At 45.7% G+C, this 22155-nt stretch overlaps 1 protein-coding gene across 1 annotated transcript in view; it reads left to right on the top strand.

Moving 5' to 3' along the window:
* The window catches only part of LOC119952914 (protein HID1-like), a 208756-nt gene that overhangs the window by 28866 nt on the left and 157735 nt on the right, over positions 1–22155 (top strand). The window contains exons 4-7 of the mRNA XM_038776544.1: positions 3636–3752; positions 14285–14391; positions 16374–16490; positions 21541–21763. Of these exons, the coding sequence (XP_038632472.1) occupies positions 3636–3752; positions 14285–14391; positions 16374–16490; positions 21541–21763 (564 nt within the window). The remainder of the gene's footprint in view (positions 1–3635; positions 3753–14284; positions 14392–16373; positions 16491–21540; positions 21764–22155) is intronic.

The raw sequence follows: 22155 nt of genomic DNA, 5'->3' as shown, positions 1-22155 counted from the left end.
TCCGACTAATGACTTCTTTCCCCTACTATTCGTCCACCCAAACTGATTCCTGATCTCCTGAACAACAAGGACCTCTAACTATTGCACAAATGTCATCCTTGACTAATGGTGCTGCCCCTCCACCTTTACCTGGCTTCCTATTTTTATCTTGTATATTCCTCAATATTCAGGACACAATCCTTGTCCTCCTGCAGCCACGTCTCAGTAATGTTGATCAGATCACACTTATTTATTTCAATGCGTGCTATCAATTTGTTTACTTTGTTACAAATGCTGCACACAATCTGACAGAGCTTTTAGTTTAGTCTTTTTTCTATCTTTATAACATCTTGTCTTGATTCTCTATGCATTCTGAAGTTTTTTTTCTCTCCCTCCCTTCTTGCCATTCTCCAACCCCCGTTTCCTGTATACACTGTGTTCCTCTCTTTTTAAAAAATCTTTTTCTCATTTTCCACATTTTCATCAAATACACAAAAGAAAACCAGCAATAACAAATACAGTACCAATCCCCCAAACTGCATCCCCTTCAATATACAAACCCAAACATCAACCATACATTCCATGTAAAACAACACAAAAAGACCAAAAGAAAATTAACGGTCATCCCATAAGCAATGTGCTCAACCCCACCAATAACCACCCCCCCCCCCCGGCTAATGTTCGATGGCACCCAATTCTTGAAAGTGCAAGATAAACAATGCCCATGAATTGTAGAACCCTTCCATCCTCCTCCTCAGCTCGAACGTTACCTTCTTGAGCATCATAAATTCCATCAGGTTCCCCGCCAAGCCTAGGTTCAGGGCAGAGAAGCTGACCTCCACCCCAACAGGACCCTCCTCTGGGCAATCAGTGAGGTGAAGGCTAAAACATCTGCCCCCGCACCTGCCTGCAGCCCCGGCCGGTCCAACACCCTGAAAATGGCTTCTAGGGGCCCTGTCTCCAAACTCACATGTACTACCGCCAAAATGGCCTTAAAAACCTCCCTCCAATACCTCTCCATCTTTGGACAGGACCGAAGCATGGTTTGCGGGGCTCCTCTCACAGGCATCACACACATCCTCCACTCCTCAAAGAGTCAGCTCATCCTCGCCCTCGTGAGGTGCGCCCTATACACAACCTTCAGCTGTATCAGCCCCAACCTCGAGCACGAGGCTGAGGTGTTCACCCTCCGGAGCACCTCACACCATAGACCGTCTTCCATAATCTCCCCCAACTCTTCTTCCCACTTGGCTTTAATCCCCTCCAAGGATACCTTATCCTCCCCCAAAATTCTCCGATAGATCGCCGACACCATCCCCTTCTCCATTCCCCCCTGCCTTCAACGAGGGGGTTGGCGCTATCGGGAAGCTCTGAACCGCCTGGCAAAGTCCTGGAGCTGCAGCTACCTAAGTACTTCCCCCGCCGCAGTCCACATTTCTCCCCCCAACTCCTCAAGCCTCGCAAAGCAACCACCCAGTAATGTCTTTAATACCCTGACTCCCCTCTCCACCCATCTCCAAAACCTCCTGTCCAACTTTCCTGGCTCAAACCTCCGTATTCGGCATCTCTCTTGACCCCGCCCACACCTTAAAGTGCTGCCTCAACGGCCTCCAAATCTTCAGCGTCACCGCCACCAACATTGGACTCCGAATATTTACCCGGGGCCATTGGGAGTGGCGCCGTTACCAATGCCCTCAGCCCCGACCCCTGCACGTGCGCTCCTCCACCCTAACCCACTGGGACCCCTCCCCATTACCTTTTCTGCATTAGCTGGCCAATAATAGTATAATAAATTTGGGAGGCCCAGCCCCCCGCGCGTTGACCTCTGCAGAACAGGGTAGCAGAGTGGTTAGCACAGTTGCTTCACAACTCCAGGGTCCCAGGTTTGATTCCCAGCTTGGCTCACTCTGTGCGGAGTCTGCACGTTCTCCCCATGTCTGCGTGGGTTTCATCTGGGTGCTCCGGTTTCCTCCCACAGTCCAAAGATGTGCAGGGTAGATGGATTGGCCATGATAAATTGGACTTGGTGTCCAAAAGGGTAGGTGGGGTTACTGGGTTACGGGAATAGGGTGGAGGCGTGGGCTTAAGTGGGGTTCTCTTTCCAAGGGCCGGTGCAGACTTGATGGGCCGAATGGCCTCCTTCTGCACTGTAAATTCTATAATTAAAATCTATAAGAACTACTTTCCTAGCCCCCCCCTCCCCCGCCGCCCAAATAAACAAGGTGACCAATATCCATTTTCTTGAAAAACGCCTTCGGCAAAAAGATCGGCAAGCACTGAATACAAACAAAAAACGCGGCATCATATTCATTTTAATTGCCTGTACCCAACCTGCCAGTGACAGAGGACGACTATACTCTGTTCCTCTCTTACCTGTCTCTATTCTTTGATAAAACACATCGCTCTTCATTCCACATTGAACCCTTGGTCCCACTATTTAGTTTAAAACCTTCTCCTATTTCCTGAGTTATGCGGTTTGCAAGAACACTGATCCCAGTACGGTTCAGGTGTAGTCACCCCCAACAGCACAGCCCCAGTACTGGTACCAGTGCCCCATGAACCGAATCTCACTTCTCTCACACCAGCCTTTGAGCAATGTATTCATCTCTCTAATTTAGTGTACCTGATGCCAATTTACATGCGGCTCGGGTAATAATCCAGAGATTATAACCTTGGAGGTTTTGCTATTTAGTTTAGTGCCTAGTTCCTCTCACTGGAGACGTGTACATCACCATTGGAAGAGGCTGTTACCTTTACTGAAACCAGTTAGACCAGTCCCCCCTGATGTGGCACATAGTGCACCTGTAAGCAGCAGAAAGGTAGACCAAACTACCTTTATGTAGCACCTTCCACATCACTGCCATGTGGCACAGTGGTTTATAGCCGATTACTAAAGGCCAGTGTATGAAGTGCAGGAACCCAGAGGTGTTGATAGGTTTATGAAGGTACTAAACCTGCAGCCATACGCTCGATGGTCAGTAGGACTCAGTGGTTCAGTGTCTGAGCTTTCTCCCGATCCCTGCATGGGGACACTTACATCAATAACAGCATCGTGAATGGTGGCTTGACTGAGACCAGCTATTTCGGTCCAGGCGGTGAATTAGATCAGAGAACTTGCGCTTTGGTTTGTCAGAAGAAAGAGAAAAAAAAAGATAAATTTCACAGTCTGAGGCTGCACCACAATGTTTCCACGCAGTAAAGTATTTTTTTTTAATTTAGAGGACCCAATTATTTTTTTTCCAATTAAGTGGCAATTTAGCATGGCCAATCCATCTAACCTGCACATCTTTGGGTTGTGGGGGTGAAATCACCCAGACATGGGGAGAATGTGCAAACTCCACACAGACAGTGACCCGGGGCCAGGATTGAACCTGGGTTCTCGGCGCTGTAGGCAGCCGTGCTAACCACTGCACCACCGTGCCGTCCCTCCAGTGGAGTATTACGGGAGGTGCAGTTGCTGTTGCTAAATTTGACAAGCTGAGTTTTTACTCTGTGGTCATTAGCAAGACTGGAAGCCATTGCCGATTGCTTGTTATTAGTTACAGTGTAGTGTTGAGAAGTTTCTGTGGTTGTCACCCTCTTTGCCTGTGATGGGGATGGGGAGGTTTTGTGGTACAGCCTGTAATTGGTGTTTTTTTCCCCTTTCTTGTGTTCAGGCTCATGAAGGAGATGATGAGACAGCCCGGCCCCTCGCTGAATCCCTCTTACTGGCCATTGCTGACCTGCTCTTCTGTCCCGACTTCACCGTCCAGAGTCACAGGAAAACCGGACCGGTATGTCTCTCCTGGCAGCTTCCTGCCACCTAATGGGTGGGATTGTTAATGTGTTTGTCAAGGTGAGGAACGCTGCACAATGGAACATTCTTCATTTCAGGCTCCTATTGTCAGTATCGAAAACACCACAAGGACAGGTAGAGCTCAGGTTGCAGGTAGAGTAAAACTCGCTCTAGAGTCTCATCAAGGAGCAACCTGATTTCCTGACAGGTGTATTAGTTACTCCCACACTGATTGAGATCAGTGAAACACTCATTGAGGCAGCTAGGACTATTTGTGCCACCCCCAATATTATACCCCAGTGTTATACAGTGACAGACCTGTGCCCACTAGTATCATAGTATTATACAACAGACCTGTATCCAGCTGTACTGTACCTCAGTGTTATACATTGAGGGACCTGTACCCACCACTTCTGCACCCCAGTATTATACTGTGACAGACACAACAATACTTTATCCCAGTGTTGGAGTGACAGATCTGTACGCACTAGTACTGAATCCCATTGTTATATAGTGACAGACCTGAACACAACTATACTGTACGCCAGTATTATACAGTGATAGACTTGTACCCACCAATTCCATACCCCAAGGTTATGCAGTGACAAAGCTGTACACACGAGTACTATATTCTAATGTTATACAGTGACAGACCTGTACCCATCAGTACTGTGCCCCAGTGCTAAACAGTGATGGACCAGTATCCCAGTGCTGTACAGTGACAGACGTGTACCCACCAGTACAGTACCCTAGCGATATGCAGTGACATATCTGTACGCACTAGTACTGTACCACAATGTTACACGGTGACAGACCAGTACTGTACCCCAGCGTTATACATTGACAGACCTGTCCCCACCAGTACTGTACCCCAGCCGTAAACATTGAGACCTGTACCAACCTGTACTGTCCCCCGGTGTTATACATTGAGACCTGTACCCATCAGTGCTATACAGTGACAGACCTGTGTTGTACTTGTTAAATCTCTGGTACTTTGACCAGTTCACTTATTCAAAGGTTTTACCTCGGGTGTCTTTATTTACGAGAACAAACCGCAAACACAAGTTCAAAATTCAACAATATTTATTGACACAATTGCCCGTATAGTACCTACATAATACTAGAGGTACCCAAGATCAGTGTATACTACCATAAAGATGGCTTGGTAGGCTATGGATCTGATCGCTGGAATTCCTCTGGCCCGTCTTCACAAAGGTGGTTCTCGCTGACGGTCTCTTCCTCCCTTCTTTCTGGTCTGGTCAAGGTTGGGTCTGGTCTGGTCTTCACTTCTCCGATCTGGTCAAGGTCACCTCGCAAGCCGAGTCTTTGCTCCTGAGAGGCCCGGAATGCCTATTTCTATCCCCTTTTCTTCATGTCCTTTGCCATTTCCTCTGGCTTCCTACCAATGATGCCTCGGGAGTGGGGCGGGTCTAAGCAGCCAATGATCCGGTTGCTGACCGTTTGGCAGGCTACCTGAACCCGCCCCAGGTGTCCTATCCCTGGTGGTGTGTGCTGCATATAACCTGTTCCTGTATAGCTCTGAGTGACGTGAAGATTGGCTTGATCTGGGTTACTGACAATAGACCAGTGCCTATCGAGAGGGTGCGATGATCTCCTGGTGGGTGATTGATGGGGCAGGTCCAGACATGTTGTGGCAGCTTGTCTGTTGGTTGTGTATTTGACTGTGGTTAAGTCTGAATTCCAACAGTCTGCCTGAGGTTTGACTGCAGTATGATTTTAAAATGCTCAATTCTTTAATTTAAAATGGCCAATTTTAATCAGGCCTAAAAGCTAGGCCCTGGTAGGGCACCACACCTGTATGCACCATCTCATTAGAACGGAGAAGGATGAGGGGTGACTTGATAGAGGTTTATAAGATGATCAGGGGAATAGATAGAGTAGACAGTCAGAGACTTTTTCCCCGGGTGGAACAAACCATTACAAGGGGACATAAATTTAAGGTAAATGGTGGAAGATATAGAGGGGATGTCAGAGGTAGGTTCTTTACCCAGAGAGTAGTGGGGGACTGCCACTGCCTGTGGAAGTAGTTGAGTCGGAAACGTTAGGGACCTTCAAGCGGCTATTGGATAGGTACATGGATTAGGGTAGAATAATGGAGTGTAGATTAACTTCTTTTTACGGGCAGCACGGTAGCATTGTGGATAGCACAATTGCTTCACAGCTCCAGGGTCCCAAGTTCGATTTCGACTTGGGTCGCTGTCTGTGTGGAGTCTGCACATCCTCCCCGTGTGTGCGTGGGTTTCCTCCGGGTGCTCCGGTTTCCTCCCACAGTCCAAAGATGTGCAGGTTGGGTGGATTGGCCATGATAAATTGCCCTTGGTGTCCAAAATTCTATGATTAACCTAGGACAAAAGTTCGGCACAACATCGTGGGCCGAAGGGCCTGTTCTGTACTGTATTTCTCTATCTATCTATCTAATTGTATTCCATTGTAATGGAATACAATGTTGACAAATGTGAGGTTATCCATTTTGGTAGGAATAACAGCAAACGGGATTATTATTTAAACGATAAAATATTAAAGCATGCCGCTGTTCAGAGAGACTTGGGTGTGCTAGTGCATGAGTCACAGAAGGTTGGTTTACAAGTGCAACAGGTGATTAAGAAGGCAAATGGAATTTTGTCCTTCATTGCTAGAGGGATGGAGTTTAAGACTAGGGAGGTTATGTTGCAATTGTATAAGGTGTTAGTGCGGCCACACCTGGAGTATTGTGTTCAGTTTTGGTCTCCTTACTTGAGAAAGGACGTACTGGCGCTGGAGGGTGTGCAGAGGAGATTCACTAGGTTAATCCCAGAGCTGAAGGGATTGGATTATGAGGAGAGGTTGAGTAGACTGGGACTGTACTCGTTGGAATTTAGAAGGATGAGGGGGGATCTTATAGAAACATTTAAAATTATGAAGGGAATAGATAGGTTAGATGCGGGCAGGTTGTTTCCACTGGCGGGTGACAGCAGAACTAGGGGACATAGCCTCAAAATAAGGGGAAGTAGATTTAGGACTGAGTTTAGGAGGAACTTCTTCACCCAAAGGGTTGTGAATCTATGGAATTCCTTGCCCAGTGAAGCAGTTGAGGCTCCTTCATTACATGTTTTTAAGGTAAAGATAGATAGTTTTTTGAAGAATAAAGGGATTAAGGGTTGTGGTGTTCGGGCCGGAAAGTGGAGCTGAGTCCACAAAAGATCAGCCATGATCTAATTGAATGGCGGAGCAGGCTCGAGGGGCCAGGTGGCCTACTCCTGCTCCTAGTTCTTATGTTCTTATGTTGTGGATACCATGCAAATGAGAACTAAGTACAGGCAATTGCGATGCAAATGTTGCAGAATGTAAAGTGCTTGACTGGGAAGTGAAGCATTTCCTGCAGCTCTTTCCCCTGTGGATTTTGAGTGCAGCTCTGAGTATCTTGTATCTACTGAATATGCTGCTCAGTACAAGTAGCACTCCAATACCTGTCCATTATGCACACCTGGCAGCTGCTTTTACACAAAACACACACACTAGGGGGCTGTGGATTTCCCCAGATGTTGGTCTGAGGGTGGTAACTCTAGTTGGATGCCTTGTCGTAGGTTCATGACGTGATCTCCAGGTTCCAATACCCCACCTCCCTCTCCCCTCACTCACCATCAGCGTCCCGGTACACATCCCAGTTTCCCATTTCCCTAAGTCAGTTTTAAAGACTCTTTATTACCCCACTTTTTCACTTTTACATCCCTCATCAGTTTCCTTACCATGGCTCTGGAACTAATGGTTTCCTTAGCAAAATTTAACCTGTCTTTAGTAAACAAAAAAAAACCCATTGTCTTTCAGTTCCTCCACCGTTGCTGGCTGTGTATTCGGCAAATCTCTCATGTTCTTATTAAAAAAAACTCATGCCTAACCTTCCTGTTGTCCCTTTCTAAATGGTGAATGTCTTCTGACCTTCCTTTATCCTTTCTTTTTCAAAAATTCATGTCCTAGAATTAATGATCTCTTCTCATAACTTAGCCCTCGACAATTCAGAAATGAGTTTTGTAATCTCTGAATTCACCCAATCATTCTGCAGCTTTCTTGTAATCCAAAGATCAAAGATGATGGCACTAAGCCAGAGATAATATCACAGCCGTTGGCTTATGGGTTACATCCTTAACTATATATATATACACTCAACATTCCATTTGCTTTCATCAACCAGTGAATCTTGGTCCAATAATTTTTTTAAATTTAGAGTACCCAATTATTTTTTTCAGGTTAACAGCAGTAGCTCCACTCTGTCACATACTTGTGACAATAATAGATTATCATTATCACTGTGCCACCATGCCACCCCTTGGTCTGATGATTGTAACCACTCATCTATCAAAAGTTGGCAACTTTTCTTATTTCAATCGTGTCATCGTTTAATTTGTTTTCATCGTTCTCAATTTTTTCTCATGCATTGACTTTCACCTCCTCATCTGAATTGTATCAGCTGTTTGTCCATTGACATAATCTCTCAAGATCTTTTAAAACCATCAGTATAATTAAACACTACCCAATTCATGGTGATTCAAATTGCGGGTGCCTTGGACTGTATCCTGCCCTCTGAGTCATTTATATGTAAATTCTGAACAGCAGCAGCTCCAACACTGACATCTGTGGTATTCCGCTGTGACAGATCACGACTACCCGCCTTGCTCTTTTTACCTTTCGCTACACATCAGTGGGGATCAGTTTATTTCTATTGGCTGGTCAGCTGGTTTGTGATGCACAGTGAGGCCAACTTCTCTGCTCCTTCTCTGGAGCATTCCTGCCTGCTCAGACAGGTTAGACGGTAACAAAATCCACCACCTAGGATTGATGATTGTAATCTCTCAATGCCAGTGTATTATCAACGGCAACTCCACTCCAAAATGGCCAGGATAGCCGCTGGCACCTCCCCCTCCTTCGCAAAGGTGGGATCATTACCAGTTGACCAGTGAGAAGATTGGCAAAGAAAAGAAAAAAAACTTGCATTTATACATTTGCCGTGTATTTCACAATCTTGATGTCCCAAAACACTTTTTATAAATTACTTATTTTGAAGTATTGTTGCAACACCCTGGGCCAATGTGCCGTCAATTCCAGCTCCACTTTAAAATACCCACGGTCACTGGTTGATCCCACTAAATTGCAGTCACCAAGTTTGTAACTTTAACACACGTAACCTTTTATTATGCACAGTATTATAATTAAACAGATAGAAAATGTAACTATCTAATACCTCTTTCCCAACACCCCTTTTCTAACTACCCCCACTGTCTGCACAAATATATAGAAAAACAACAGAGGGGAAAGGATGGTGGAAAGGGAAATAAAATATGAATAAAAATAAAAGGATAAAGATCTTTGATGCACTGGGATGACTTCCATTTAATGTCCTTCTGAAATTCAGGCTTCCGTTTTGGCACTTCGCATTAGGGGCTGGTTTAGCACTGGGCTAAATCGCTGGCTTTTAAAGCAGACCAAGGCAGGGCAGCAGTACGGTTCAATTCCCGTACCAGTCTCTCCGAACAGGCGCCGGAATGTGGCGACTAGGGGCTTTCCACAGTAACTTCATTTGAAGCCTAATTGTGACAATAAGTGATTTTCATTTCATTTTTCATTTTCTTCCTTCTAGGCTTGAGATGGTTTTCTCTGGCAATGTTGTCTACTTTCTCTGCAGACTCAGCATCATTTCAGGTTCACAGCAACGGATATGCCCGACACCCACTGTTTTCAGAACAATAGAGCAGTTCTTTCAATGGGGCATGCTGGAGGGAGAGGGAGAAAGGGAGAGAAAATGATCAAATAATGTGTTTCTTCAGTAGTGTTGGACGTTGGCCGCAACACCAAAGAGAAATTCTCTGCTCTTTGAAAGTGTGGTGGGATCATTTATAGCCAGCCACCTGACAGCAGAAATACAGTTCTGAGGGAACTCTGCACTGTCAGAAATACAGTTCTGAGGAAACGCTGCACTGTCATAAAGACAGTTCTGAGGGAATGCTGCACTGTCAGAAATACAGTTCTGAGGGAGCACTGCACTGTCAGAAATACAGTTCTGAGGGAATGCTGCACTGTCATAAAGACGGTTCTGACGGAGTGCTGATGTGTCAGAAAGACAGTTCTGAGAGAGCGCTGCGTCTGAAGGAGCTCTGCACCGACATAAAGACAGTTCTCAGGGAGCTCTGAATTGTCAGAAAGACAGTTATGGGGAGCGCTACACTGTCAGAAAACACAAAATAATTAAACTATAACTCCTTTGCCTGAAAGGCCACCTTCCCTGACCTATGCCCAGGTCAGGGTTTTTATCCTGAATAGTTTCCCCTTGTTAAGGGGAAACCATGCCCCCAATTACTGGGGGAGTTCATACTCTGCTGTGTAAGGGGGAAATCATATGGAGCACAGTCCTGGGCCCTCAAAGGAGTCGTAGCACAAACCTCCCAAGAATCTCAAATATTCCACTTTGTCGAATGCCTTTTCAACATTTAAAGATGCTGTTACCTCAAGTTCGGATACTGGGGAGAGGGAAAGCCTGTTTTATCCTCCAAGGTAATATTTGGGAGGCAAGGCTCCAATTGGAGCACCAGCACCTTGTAGCTTGTCGTCTGCATTCAAAAGCAAGATAGGAGGACCACACTTTTGTCGGGTCTTTGTCCCTGTTAAGAAGGAGAGAAATGGAGGCTTGATTGAGGGCCGGAGGCAACAACCCCTGGGATAGGGAATCATTGAACATGTCCAACAATAAAGGTAAAGCTGCTCCGAATACATAGAACATAGAACATTACAGCGCAGTACAGGCCCTTCGGCCTTCGATGTTGTGCCGCCCTGTGAAACCCCTCTAAAGTCCCTCCACACTATTCCCTTATCGTCCATATGCCTATCCAATGACCATTTGAATGCGTTTAGCGTTGGCAAGTCCACTACTGTTGCAGACAGGGCATTCCACGCCCTTACTACTCTCTGAGTAAAGAACCTACCTCTGACATCTGTCCTATATCTATCTCCCCTCAATTTAAAGCTATGTCCCCTCGTGCTGGACATCACCATCCGAGGAAAAAGACTCTCAATGTCCACCCTATCTAATCCTCTGATCATCTTGTATGCCTCAATTAAGTCACCTCTGAACCTTCTCTCTAACGAAAACAGCCTCAAGTCAACAAAGAACAAAGAAAATTACAGCACAGGAACAGGCCCTTCGGCCCTCCCAGCCTGCGCCGATCCAGATCCTTTATCTAAACCTGTCTCCTATTTTCCAAGGTCTACTTCCCTCTGTTCCCGCCCATTCATATACCTGTCTAGATGCTTCTTAAATGATGCTATCATGCCCGCCTCTACCACCTCCGCTGGTAAAGCGTTCCAGGCACCCACCACCCTCTGCGTAAAAAACTTTCCACGCACATCTCCCTTAAACTTTCCCCCTCTCACCTTGAAATCATGACCCCTTGTAACTGACACCCCCACTCTTGGGAAAAGCTTGTTGCTGTCCACCCTGTCCATACCTCTCATAATTTTGTAGACCTTTCCTCATAAGATCGTCCCTCCATACCAGGCAACCTCCTTGTAAATCTCCTCTGTACCCTTTCCAATGCTTCCACATCCTTCCTATAATGTGGCGACCAGAACTGCACGCAATACTCCAAATGCGGCCGAACCAGAGTTTTGTACAACTGCAACATGACCTCATGGCTCCGAAACTCAATTCCTCTACCAATAAAAGCTAATACACCGTACGCCTTCTTAACAACCCTCTGAACCTGGGTGGCAACTTTCAGGGATCTATGGACATGGACACCGAGATCTCTGCTCGTCCACACTACCAAGAATCTTACCATTAGCCCAGTACTCTGTCTTCCTGTTATTCCTTCCAAAATGAAACACCTCACAGTTTTCTGCATTAAACTCCATTTGCCACCTGTCAGCCCAGCTCTGCAGCTTATCTAGGTCCCTCTGTAACTTGTAACATCCTTCCGCACTGTCCACAACTCCACCGACTTTAGTGTCATCTGCAAATTTACTCACCCATCCTTCTACGCCCTCGTCCAGGTCATTTATAAAAATGACAAACAGCAGCGGCCCCAAAACAGATCCTTGTGTTACACCACTAGTAACTGGACACCAGTCAGAACATTTCCCATCAACCACCACCCTTTGTCTTCTATCAGCTAGCCAATTTCTGATCCAAACTGCTAAATCACCCTGAATCCCATGCCTCTGTATTTTCTGCAATAGCCTACTGTGGGGAACCTTATCAAATGCTTTACTGAAATCCATATACACCACATCAACTGCTTTACTCTCATCCACCTGTTTGTTCACCTTCTCAAAGAACTCAATGAGGTTTGTGAGGCACGACCTACCCTTCACAAAACCATGTTGACTATCTCTAATCAAATTATTCCTTTCCAATACTTTTCCCACAACAGAAGTAAGGTTCACTGGTCTACAGTTACTGGGGTTATCTCTACTCCCCTTCTTGAACAAGGGGACAACATTTGCTATCCTCCAGTCTTCTGGCACTATTCCTGGAGACAAAAATGACTTAAAGATCAAAGCCAAAGGCTCAGCAATCTCCTCCCTAGCTTCCGAGAGAATCCTAGGATAAATCCCATCCGGCCCTATTTTCACTCTTTCCAGAATCGCTAACACCTCCTCCTTATGAACCTCAAGCCCTTCTAGTCTAGTAGCCTGCATCTCAGTATTCTCCTCGACAACTTTGTCTTTTTCCTGTGTGAATACAGACGAAAAATACTCATTTAGCACCTCTCCTATCTCCTCGGACTCCACACACAACTTCCCACTACTGTCCTTGACTGGCCCTACTTTTACCTTAGTCATTCTTTTATTCCTGACATATCTATAGAAAGCTTTAGGGTTATCCTTGATCCTACCTGCCAAAGACTTCTCATGTCCTCGCCTGGCTCTTCTTAGCTCTCTCTTTAGAGCTTTCCTACCTAACTTGTAACTCTCAAGCGCCCTAACTGAACCATCACGTCTCATCTTTACATAAGCCTCCTTCTTCCTCTTGACAAGTGTTTCAACTGCTTTAGTAACCCATGGTTCCCTCGCTCAACCACTTCCTCCCTGCCTAACAGGTACATACTTATCAAGGACACACAGTAGCTGTTCCTTGAACATGCTCCACATTTCCATTGTGCCCATCCCCTGCAGTTTTCCTCTCCAGCCGATGCATCCTAAGTCTTGCCTCATCGCATCATAATTGCCTTTCCCCCAGCTATAACTCTTGCCCTGCGGTGTATACCTATCCCTTTCCATCGCTAAAGTAAATGTAATCGAATTGTGGTCACTATCACCAAAGTGCTCACCTACCTCCAAATCTAACACCTGTCCTGGTTCATTACCCAGTACCAAATCCAATATGGCCTCGCCTCTTGTTGGCCTATCTACATACTGCATCAGGAAACCCTCCTGCACACATTGGACAAAAATGGACCCATCTAAAGTACTCGAACTATAGTGTTTCCAGTCAATATTTGGTAAGTTAAAGTCCCCCATAACAACTACCCTGTTACTTTCGCTCCAATCCAGAATCATCTTTGCAATCATTTCCTCTACATCTCTGGAACTTTTCGGAGGCCTATAGAAAATCCCTAACAGGGTGACCTCCTTTCCTGTTTCTAACCTCAGCCCTTACTACCTCAGTAGACGAGTCCTCATCAAACGTCCTTTCTGCCACTGTAATACTGTCCTTGACTAACAATGCCACCCCTCCCCCTCTTTTACCACCTTCCCTGAGTTTACTAAAATATCTAAACCCCGGCACCTGCAACAACCATTCCTGTCCCAGCTCTATCCATGTCTTCAAAATGGCCACAACATCGAAGTCCCAGGTACCAACCCATGCCGCAAGCTCACCCACCTTATTCCGGATGCTCCTGGCATTGAAGTAGACACACTTTAAACCACCTTCCTGCCTGCCGGTACACTCCTGCAACTTTGATTTGCCTTTTACAAATCTGTGTTGGCTTTTGTAATTAACTCAAACCTTTCCAAATGCTTGGTGACCTTTTTCCTGGGGTTATTGTCTCTTAAATCCGAATCACCACTGATGTTAAACTGACTGGTCTGTAATTATTTGGAGTTCGAGGCATCCTTCCTTGAATAAGGGCGCCATATTTGACCTCTCCAATCCTCTGGTACCTCCCTCTTATCTATGGTAGATTGGAAAATTATGACAAGCCCTTCCTATGTCTCCATCCCCACTTCATTCAGCAGGCCTTCCCAGTGCATCCTGCATATCAACTTTGACCCCAACCATTGCCTCTATAATCTCTACCTCTGACCTATATTTTGACCAAGCCTATTTGATGGGACAATGTAGAAGGATTTTGACTCTGTATCTAACCTGTGCTGCTGGTGTTTGGTGCTGTTACTGGGTGCCTGGTATGGAATGTGCCCCATTCCAAGCACTGATGTTATCTTACTGAATGCTGATTACAAGCACATTTCTGGTTGATGATGGTGGATGTCGTGTAAGATTTCACTGCTGACTCACTAATCTTTTTCACTTGTCTTCAGGAGACTGCTGAGGATCTTCACTGTATCGACAGCTGTGAATACATCTGGGAGGCTGGGGTGGGCTTTGCCCATTCTCCGCCGCACAACTACATCCATGACCTGAACAGGTGAGACACAGCTGCGGTGCCGCTTAATATACAGGTGTAGGTTTGGTTTGATTGTATCCCATCATCTACATGTTCTTGGGATCTCCTCCAGGCTGTACCCAGAATATGCAGTGTCTGGTCAGTGACCAGAGCAGGCAATGACCAGGCATGACTAGAGGATGGACATGACTGGGGAGTGCAGTGTTTGGAGATTCATTCAGCTATAGGCCAAATCCTAATTTCCTCCTCTGGCTGTGGCCAGTTAACTTGGTGTTTTTGGTAACGTGAAGGTCATTCCAATAAAAGGAAGCTTTTGTGGGGAGCAGAATATGTGTTGAACCATTAGTTTCTATCATCCAATGGATGTGGAAGTTGACAAGTCAGTGTTTATTGACCATCTCTGCTTGTACTGAGAAGATGCTGATGGATCATGTCCTTGGACCATTGGAGGTAGTTTGATAAAGTGAGTGCTAAGCCATTTTAAAGGATGTTTAAGAGCCAATATTAGTGTTGGAAATGAGGTACATAGAGGACCAGCATTGGTTAAAAATGGAGGTACATATAGAACCAGCATTGAGTAAAAATGTGGGCGGCACAGTAACACAGTAGTTAGCACTGTTGCTCACAGCACCAGGGACCTGGGTTCGATTCCTGGGTTGGGTCACTGTCTGCACGGAGTCTGCACGTTCTCCCTGTGTCGGCGTGGGTTTCCTCCGTGCTCTGTTTCCTTCCACAGTCCATTGATGTGCTGGTTAGGAGGATTGGCCATGCTAAATTACCCCGTAGTGTCCAAAGGTTGGGTGGGGTTACGGGGATAGGGCGGACATGTAGGTTTGGGTAGGGTGCTCTTTTAAGGGCTGGTTTAGAATCGATGGGCTGAAAGGCCTTCTGCACTGTAAATTCTATTCTATATTCTATGAACCAGCATTGGGTAAAATGGAGGTACATATAGTACCAGTGATTAAAAATGGCAGTACATATACATCCAGCATTGGGGATTAATGGAGGTACATATAGAACCAACATTGGGCAAAAATAGCGGTACATATAGAATCAACATAGAGTACAAATGGTGGTATAGGTAGAACCAGCATTGGGTAAAAATGGAGATACATATAGAACCAGCACTGGGTAAAAATGGAAGTACATATATAGAACCAGCACTGGGTAAAAATGGCGGAACATATAGAACCAGCATTAGGTAAAAATGAAAGTAGATATAGAACCAGCATTGGGAAAAATGGCAGTAATATAGAACCAACATGGAGTAACAATGGCAGGAGAAATAGAACCAAAATGAAAGTAGATACAGAACCAGCTTTAGGTAAAAAGTGCGGTACATATAGAACCGACATGGGGAAAAATGGTGGGTTTCCTTCCCGAATGATTCAGATGGGTTTTTACAACAATCCAAAGTTTCATGCTTACTTTTACTAACTCGCATTTACTAATGCTCACATTTACTAATTTGAAAGATATATTAGAAAACAAAAATCATCCACTGTCATCACCTGACAACAAAAAGCCAACTGAATATTGGGGAAATTGATTCACAAGGATGTAGTGGACTCGCCAACACTAAACGCATTCTAATGGTCATTGGATAGACATATGGCCATAAGGGAATAGTGTAGATGGGCTTTAGAGGGGTTTCACGGTCGGCGCAACATCGAGGTCCGAAGGGCCTGTACTGCGCTGTTATGTTCTATGTTGTTAAAATTGGGAGGATTAATCTATTGGGAATGATTGAAGAGGCGGTGGTTCCTTGATTGAGGCTTGAGTCTGCATGAGGGAGAAGGGAATAGGGGACAGAATAGGAAGAAATAACTAAATTGGGAAATATTAACGACAGCACAGACCATGGGCTGAGTGGCTCTTTGCAATGCTGTAGATTCTAAGTGCTTGGATCAAAGGTTTGAACCCGTTGAACACTGATGGAATGAAGGGTGAGCTGGGTTTGCTGCAGTTTTCTTTCTCACCCAGCATTTCTCTTGTTCCATCAGGACCGAGCTTCTGAAGCTGCTGCTGACATGTTTCTCCGAGGCTGTATACCTCCCACCCACCTCAGAGGGGAACATTCTCAACCCATGGGTCCAATTCTTCTGTTCAACAGAAAACAGGTGAGGCCCAGGCAGAAAAAAGAAGGTTCCTAGCGTTGTGAGGGAATGTTGTGTTATTCCCAGAAACTGTGCAGGGTTTTTTGGGACAGTTCCGCTGCCCCCCTTCCCCGTCCATTCTCTAAAATCTCTTCTATCGGTCATACCACCCAGATTTTTCAACTTGATAGAGAAAGGAATTTCGGGATGTGGCTATTTTTGGGAGTGGGTGTGATTGGCTCTCTGATCTATTCCCACCCCCACCCCGCCTGCCCAAAATAATCAACAAGAGTTTAATCTATTTGGGTATTTTGAACTGGTTGCCTTGACTGTGCAAGATTTAAATTCATAATCCAGGCTGACATACCTGTGCGGTTCTGTTGGAGGTGCCGTCAGTCAGAAAAGATGTTAAACCAAGTCTGGGCTTTCATGGAATGCAGTGTTTAAAGGAGACAGTTCACTATCGATGCTCAGGACGTCAAAGCGTGTAGTGAGGCAGTGGGGAAAGTAACACTGACAAAGGAGAGTACTTGCAGGCACGGAGATGGGTTGGAGTGTGTATACTTCAACGCAAGAAGCATCAGGAATAAGGTGGGTGAACATAAGGCATGGATCGGTACTTGGGGCTACGATGTGGTGGCCAACACGGAAACTTGGATAGTAGAGGGGCAGAAATGGTTTTTGGAGGTTCCTGGTTATAGATGTTTCAATAAGATTAGGGAGGATGGTAAAAGAGGTGGGGGGTGGCATTGTTAATTAGAGATAGTATAATAGCTGCAGAAAGGCAGTTCAAGGAGGATCTGCCTACTGAGATAGTGTGGGTTGAAGTCAGAAATAGGAAAGGAGCAGTAACTTTGTTGGGAGTTTTTTTATAGGCCCCCCAATAGCAGCAGAGATGTGGAGGAACAGATTGGGAAACAGATTTTGGAAAGGTGCAGAAGTCACAGCGTAGTAATCATGGGAGACTTCAACTTCCCAAATATTGAGTGGAAACTCTTTAGATCAAATAGTTTGGATGGGGTGGTGTTTGTGCAGTGTGTCCAGGAAGCTTTCCTAACACAGTATGTAGATTGTCCGACCAGAGGGGAGGCCATTTGGATTTGGTACTTGGTAATGAACCAGGGCAAGTGATAGATTTGTTAGTGGGAGAGCATTTTGGAGATAGTGACCACAATTCTGTGACTTTTACTTGAGTAATGGAGAGGGATAGGTGCTTGTAACAGAGCAAGGTTTACAATTGGGGGAAGGGTAAATACGATGCTGTCAGACAAGAACTGAAGTGCACAAGTTGGGAACATAGGCTGTCAAGGAAGGACACAATTGAAATGTGGAACTAGTTCAAGGGACAGATACTATGTGTCCATGATATATATGTCCCTGTCAGGCAGGGAAGAGATGAACCATGGTTGACGCGAGGTTGAATGTCTTGTTAAGAGGAAGAAGGAGCAAGGCTGAGGAAACAAGGTTCAGACAGGGCGTTGGAGGGATATAAGATAGCCAGGAGGGAACTGAAGAAAGGGATTAGGAGAGCTAAGAGAGGGTATGAAAAGTCTTTGGCGGGTAGGATCAAGGAAAACCCCAAGGCCTTTTACACATATGTGAGAAATATGAGAATGACTAGAACGAGGGTAGGTCCGATCAAGGACAGTAGCGGGAGATTGTGTATTGAGCCTGAAGAGATAGGAGAGGTCTTGAACGAGTACTTTTCTTCAGTATTTACGAATGAGAGGGGCTATATTTTGGGAGAGGACAGTGTGAAATAGACTGGTAAGCTCAAGGAGATACTTGTTTGGAAGGAAGATGTGTTGGGCATTTTGAAAAACTTGAGGATAGACAGGTCCCCCGGGCCTGACGGGATATATCCAAGGATTCTATGGGAAGCAAGAGATGAAATTGCAGAGCCGTTTGCAATGATCTTTTCATCCTCACTGTCAACAAGGGGTGGTACCAGGGGATTGGAGAGTGGCGAATGTCATGCCCCTGTTTAAAAAAGGGAATAGGGATAACCCTGGGAACTACAGGCCAGTTAGTCTTACTTGGGTGGTAGGCAAAGTAATGGAAAGGGTACTGAGGGATAGGATTTCTGAGCATCTGGAAAGACACTGCTTGATTAGGGATAGTCAGCACGGATTTATGAGGGGTAAGTCTTGCCTCACAAGTCTTATTGAATTCTTTGAGGAGGTGACCAAGCACATGGATGAAGGTAAAGCAGTGGATGTAGTGTACATGGATTTTAGTAAGGCATTTGATAAGGTTCCCCATGGTAGGCTTATGCAGAAAGTAAGGAGGCATGGGATAGTGGGAAATTGCCTGGCAATGTGGAGGAGCAGAGAGATCTTGGGGTCTACGTTCATAGATTTTTGAAAGTTGCCACTCAAGTGGATAGAGCTGTGAAGAAGGCCTATGGTGTGCTTGCGTTCATTAGCAGAGGGATTGAATTTAAGAGCCGTGCGGTGATGATGCAGCTGTACAAAACCTTGGTAAGGCCACATTTAGAGTACTGTGTGCAGTTCTGGTTGCCTCATTTAGGAAGGCTGTGGAAGCTTTGGAGAAGGTGCAAAGGAGATTTATCAGGATGTTGCCTGAAATGGAGAGTAGGTCTTACGAGGAAAGGTTGAGGGTGCTCAGCCTTTTCTCATTAGAATGGAGAAGGATGAGGGGAGACTTGATAGAGGTTTATAAGTTGTTCAGGGGAATAGATAGAGTAGACAGTTAGAGACCTTTTCCTCGGGTGGAATAAACCATTGTGAGGGGACATAAATTTAAGGTGAATGGTGGAAGATATGGGGGGATGTCATGAGGTAGGTTCTTTACCCAGAGAGTAGTGGGGGCATGGAATGCACTGCCTGTGGAAGTAGTTGAGTCAGAAACATTAGGGACCTTCAAGCAGCTATTGGATAGGTACATGGATTACGGTAGAATGATGGGGTGATTACGGTAGAATGATGTGTTATAGATTAATTTGTTCTTAATCTAGGACAAAAGTTCGGCACCGCATCGTGTGCCAAAGGGCCTGTTCTGTGCTGTATTTTCTATGTTCTATGTTTTAATCTCCAGGGAAAGCTTAAAATTGATTTTAAACATTTTTTGAGAGGTACAAAACAATAAAGCAAGAAAAACAAACCCAAGAAACAATCCAGAATAGCCGCCACCATCCCCTTTCTAAAATCCACATCATCCCAATTTGGAGCATCTATATTTGGCAAAACGTGCCCTCCAGCACCTCTGTGACCATGACACATATACTTCCCTGATCAGCCACCACCTTCAGCATCTGAAATGGACTCTTTTGTTAATCAAAATTGCTACACCCCGGGTCAAAATTGCTACACCCCGGGCCGTACTATCAAAGCCCAATTGCAACACCTGACTTACCCAGCTCTTCCGGAACCTTACCTGATCCTTCACCCTCAAGTGGGTCTCCTATTAAAGCACCACATCGGCCATCAAACTCTTCAAGTGAACAGAAACTTTTGCCCGTTTTCCCGGGGCCCCCAGCCCCTGCACATTCCATGTCACCAAATGGATCGGGGATGGGGTCTCTCACCTGGTCCCTCCCCCCACCTCAACTCAGCCACCACCTCCATGGGGGATGCTCCCATAATAATCATCTTTATTGGCAGAAGTAGGCTTACATTAACACTGCAATGAAGTTTAAAAAAAATATTTTTGTAACAATAACGAATGCAATGTCAGTCCCCTTATCATCAACAACAACAACCCCATCCTCCCACCAACCCGCAAACAACTGCCTGCATGCTAACATAAACAAAAAGGAATCAGGAATCACCCATAGTCACCATTAACACATACAGCCCCCCCCCCAATGTTCGATGTAATCCAATTCCTGAAAGTGCATGATTGATAATGCCAATGAATTGCAGAACTCCTCCATCCTACCCCTCAGTTCAAATTTAAGTTTGGAGTTCAAACTTAAGCTGGAGTTAAGAATTCCAGCAGGTCACCCTGCCACGCCAGGGCACAGGGTGGAGAGGTTGATCTCCATCCCAACAGGATCCGCCTATGGGCGTTCAACGAGGCGAAGGCTACAACAGCTGATCTCCGCACCCATTTCTAACCCCGGCTGGTCCAAGATCCCGGATATGGCCTGCTGAGGGTCCGGGTCCAGTTTCGCGCGCACCACTTCAGAGATTACCCTAAAAAATCTCCTTTCAGTAATCCTTCATCCTTGGACAGGACTAAAACATATGAACGTGATTTGTAGGATCCCCCAACAACGTTCACACACATCTTCTACCCCCTCAAAGAGCCGGCTCATCCTCACCCTTGTGAGATGCATGCTGTATACCACCTTCAGCTGTATCAGCCCCAACCTCGCGCACGAGGTGGGGGCATTCACTCTCCGGGGCACCTCACACCAACACTGCAATGAAGTTACTGTGAAAAGCCCTAATCGCCACATTCCAGCGCCTGTTCGGGAACACAGAGGGAGAATTTAGAATGTCCAAATTATCTAATGGCAGTCTTTCGGGACTTGTGGGGGGAAACCGGAGAACCCGGAGGAAACTCACGCAGACATGGGGAGAACATGCAAACTCCACAGACAATGACCCAAGCTGGGAATCGAACTTGGGACCCTGGAGCCTCTACTGACCTTTGACTTGCCAAAGCTCCTTGCTGGCGAGGGTAGCTATCCTCACTTCTGACATTTAGCCCATGACCTTGATTGGATCAAATATGTGAAGTGGGCAATGAATTGTTGAGTGCGTAATTGGTGAAATAGTGTTGCTCGTTGACTCTAACCGAGCATTATTTTGTCAGGTGACATTACCTTGTTCGAAGTTAAGAATAATTTCTGACTTTCAGCCCACCCAGTCTTGGTATTCTGTGTGGTCAGTTTCTGACCCCTGACCCTCTTACTGTCTTGGACTCTGTTAGTGTCTGATCCCTGACTCTCCTGGACTCTATCAATTGACCACCTATGCTTTGTGTAGATTCTGCCCCTTCTTTCTCCCTGAACGTTGCACTGGTTCTCACTTAGAAACTCACTGTTTGTACAATTAGTTGTTTTGTAAGCTCTCTCACTGACTTGTGGTTGACTGCTGTGTTTCAGGCATGCGTTGCCGCTGTTTACATCGTTGTTGAACATTGTGTGTGCATATGACCCTGTGGGATATGGCTTTCCGTACAACCATCTCCTCTTCTCCGATTACCGGGAGCCCCTGGTGGAGGTGGCTGCTCAGGTCCTCATTGCCACCCTGGACCATGATGCCTCCACCAGCCTGAGCCCGTCTGTGGATGGGACCACAACAAGCACTGCCATGGACGACACAGAGGTGAGGCCACATGATCCAGGTTCGAGCTGTGATTAACCTCTTCACTGCTGACTCAGTGCTTTCAACATTCACAGAGTATTATTTTTCATATGAAAATATCCTAGCTGGTGTCTGCTGTCACACTTGCTCTCTGGACTGGAGAGCCGTTGTGCATATCGGTCATAGAAATTTTAGGTCTCCTTTCTTCCAGACTCGGGGACATTGGAGCCTGTTGTCCACTGCTTGATGTGAACTCCAGGCAGTTTCCTTCAGCAGGTCTCCATTTACAATACCATGAATCAGTACCATGTCGATTAGTGTTAACCCACAAGGCCATCAGAAAAGGACAATTAACTTTGACACATTGAAAATAATGTTAATTATCCCCAAATACAAAGTTCATGGCTCCAAAC

This window comes from Scyliorhinus canicula, chromosome 18 (assembly GCF_902713615.1).
Source record: "Scyliorhinus canicula chromosome 18, sScyCan1.1, whole genome shotgun sequence".
Lineage (NCBI taxonomy): Eukaryota > Metazoa > Chordata > Chondrichthyes > Carcharhiniformes > Scyliorhinidae > Scyliorhinus > Scyliorhinus canicula.
Note: the sequence above shows the minus strand (reverse complement) of the source record. Positions and strands in the feature narration are given on the sequence as shown.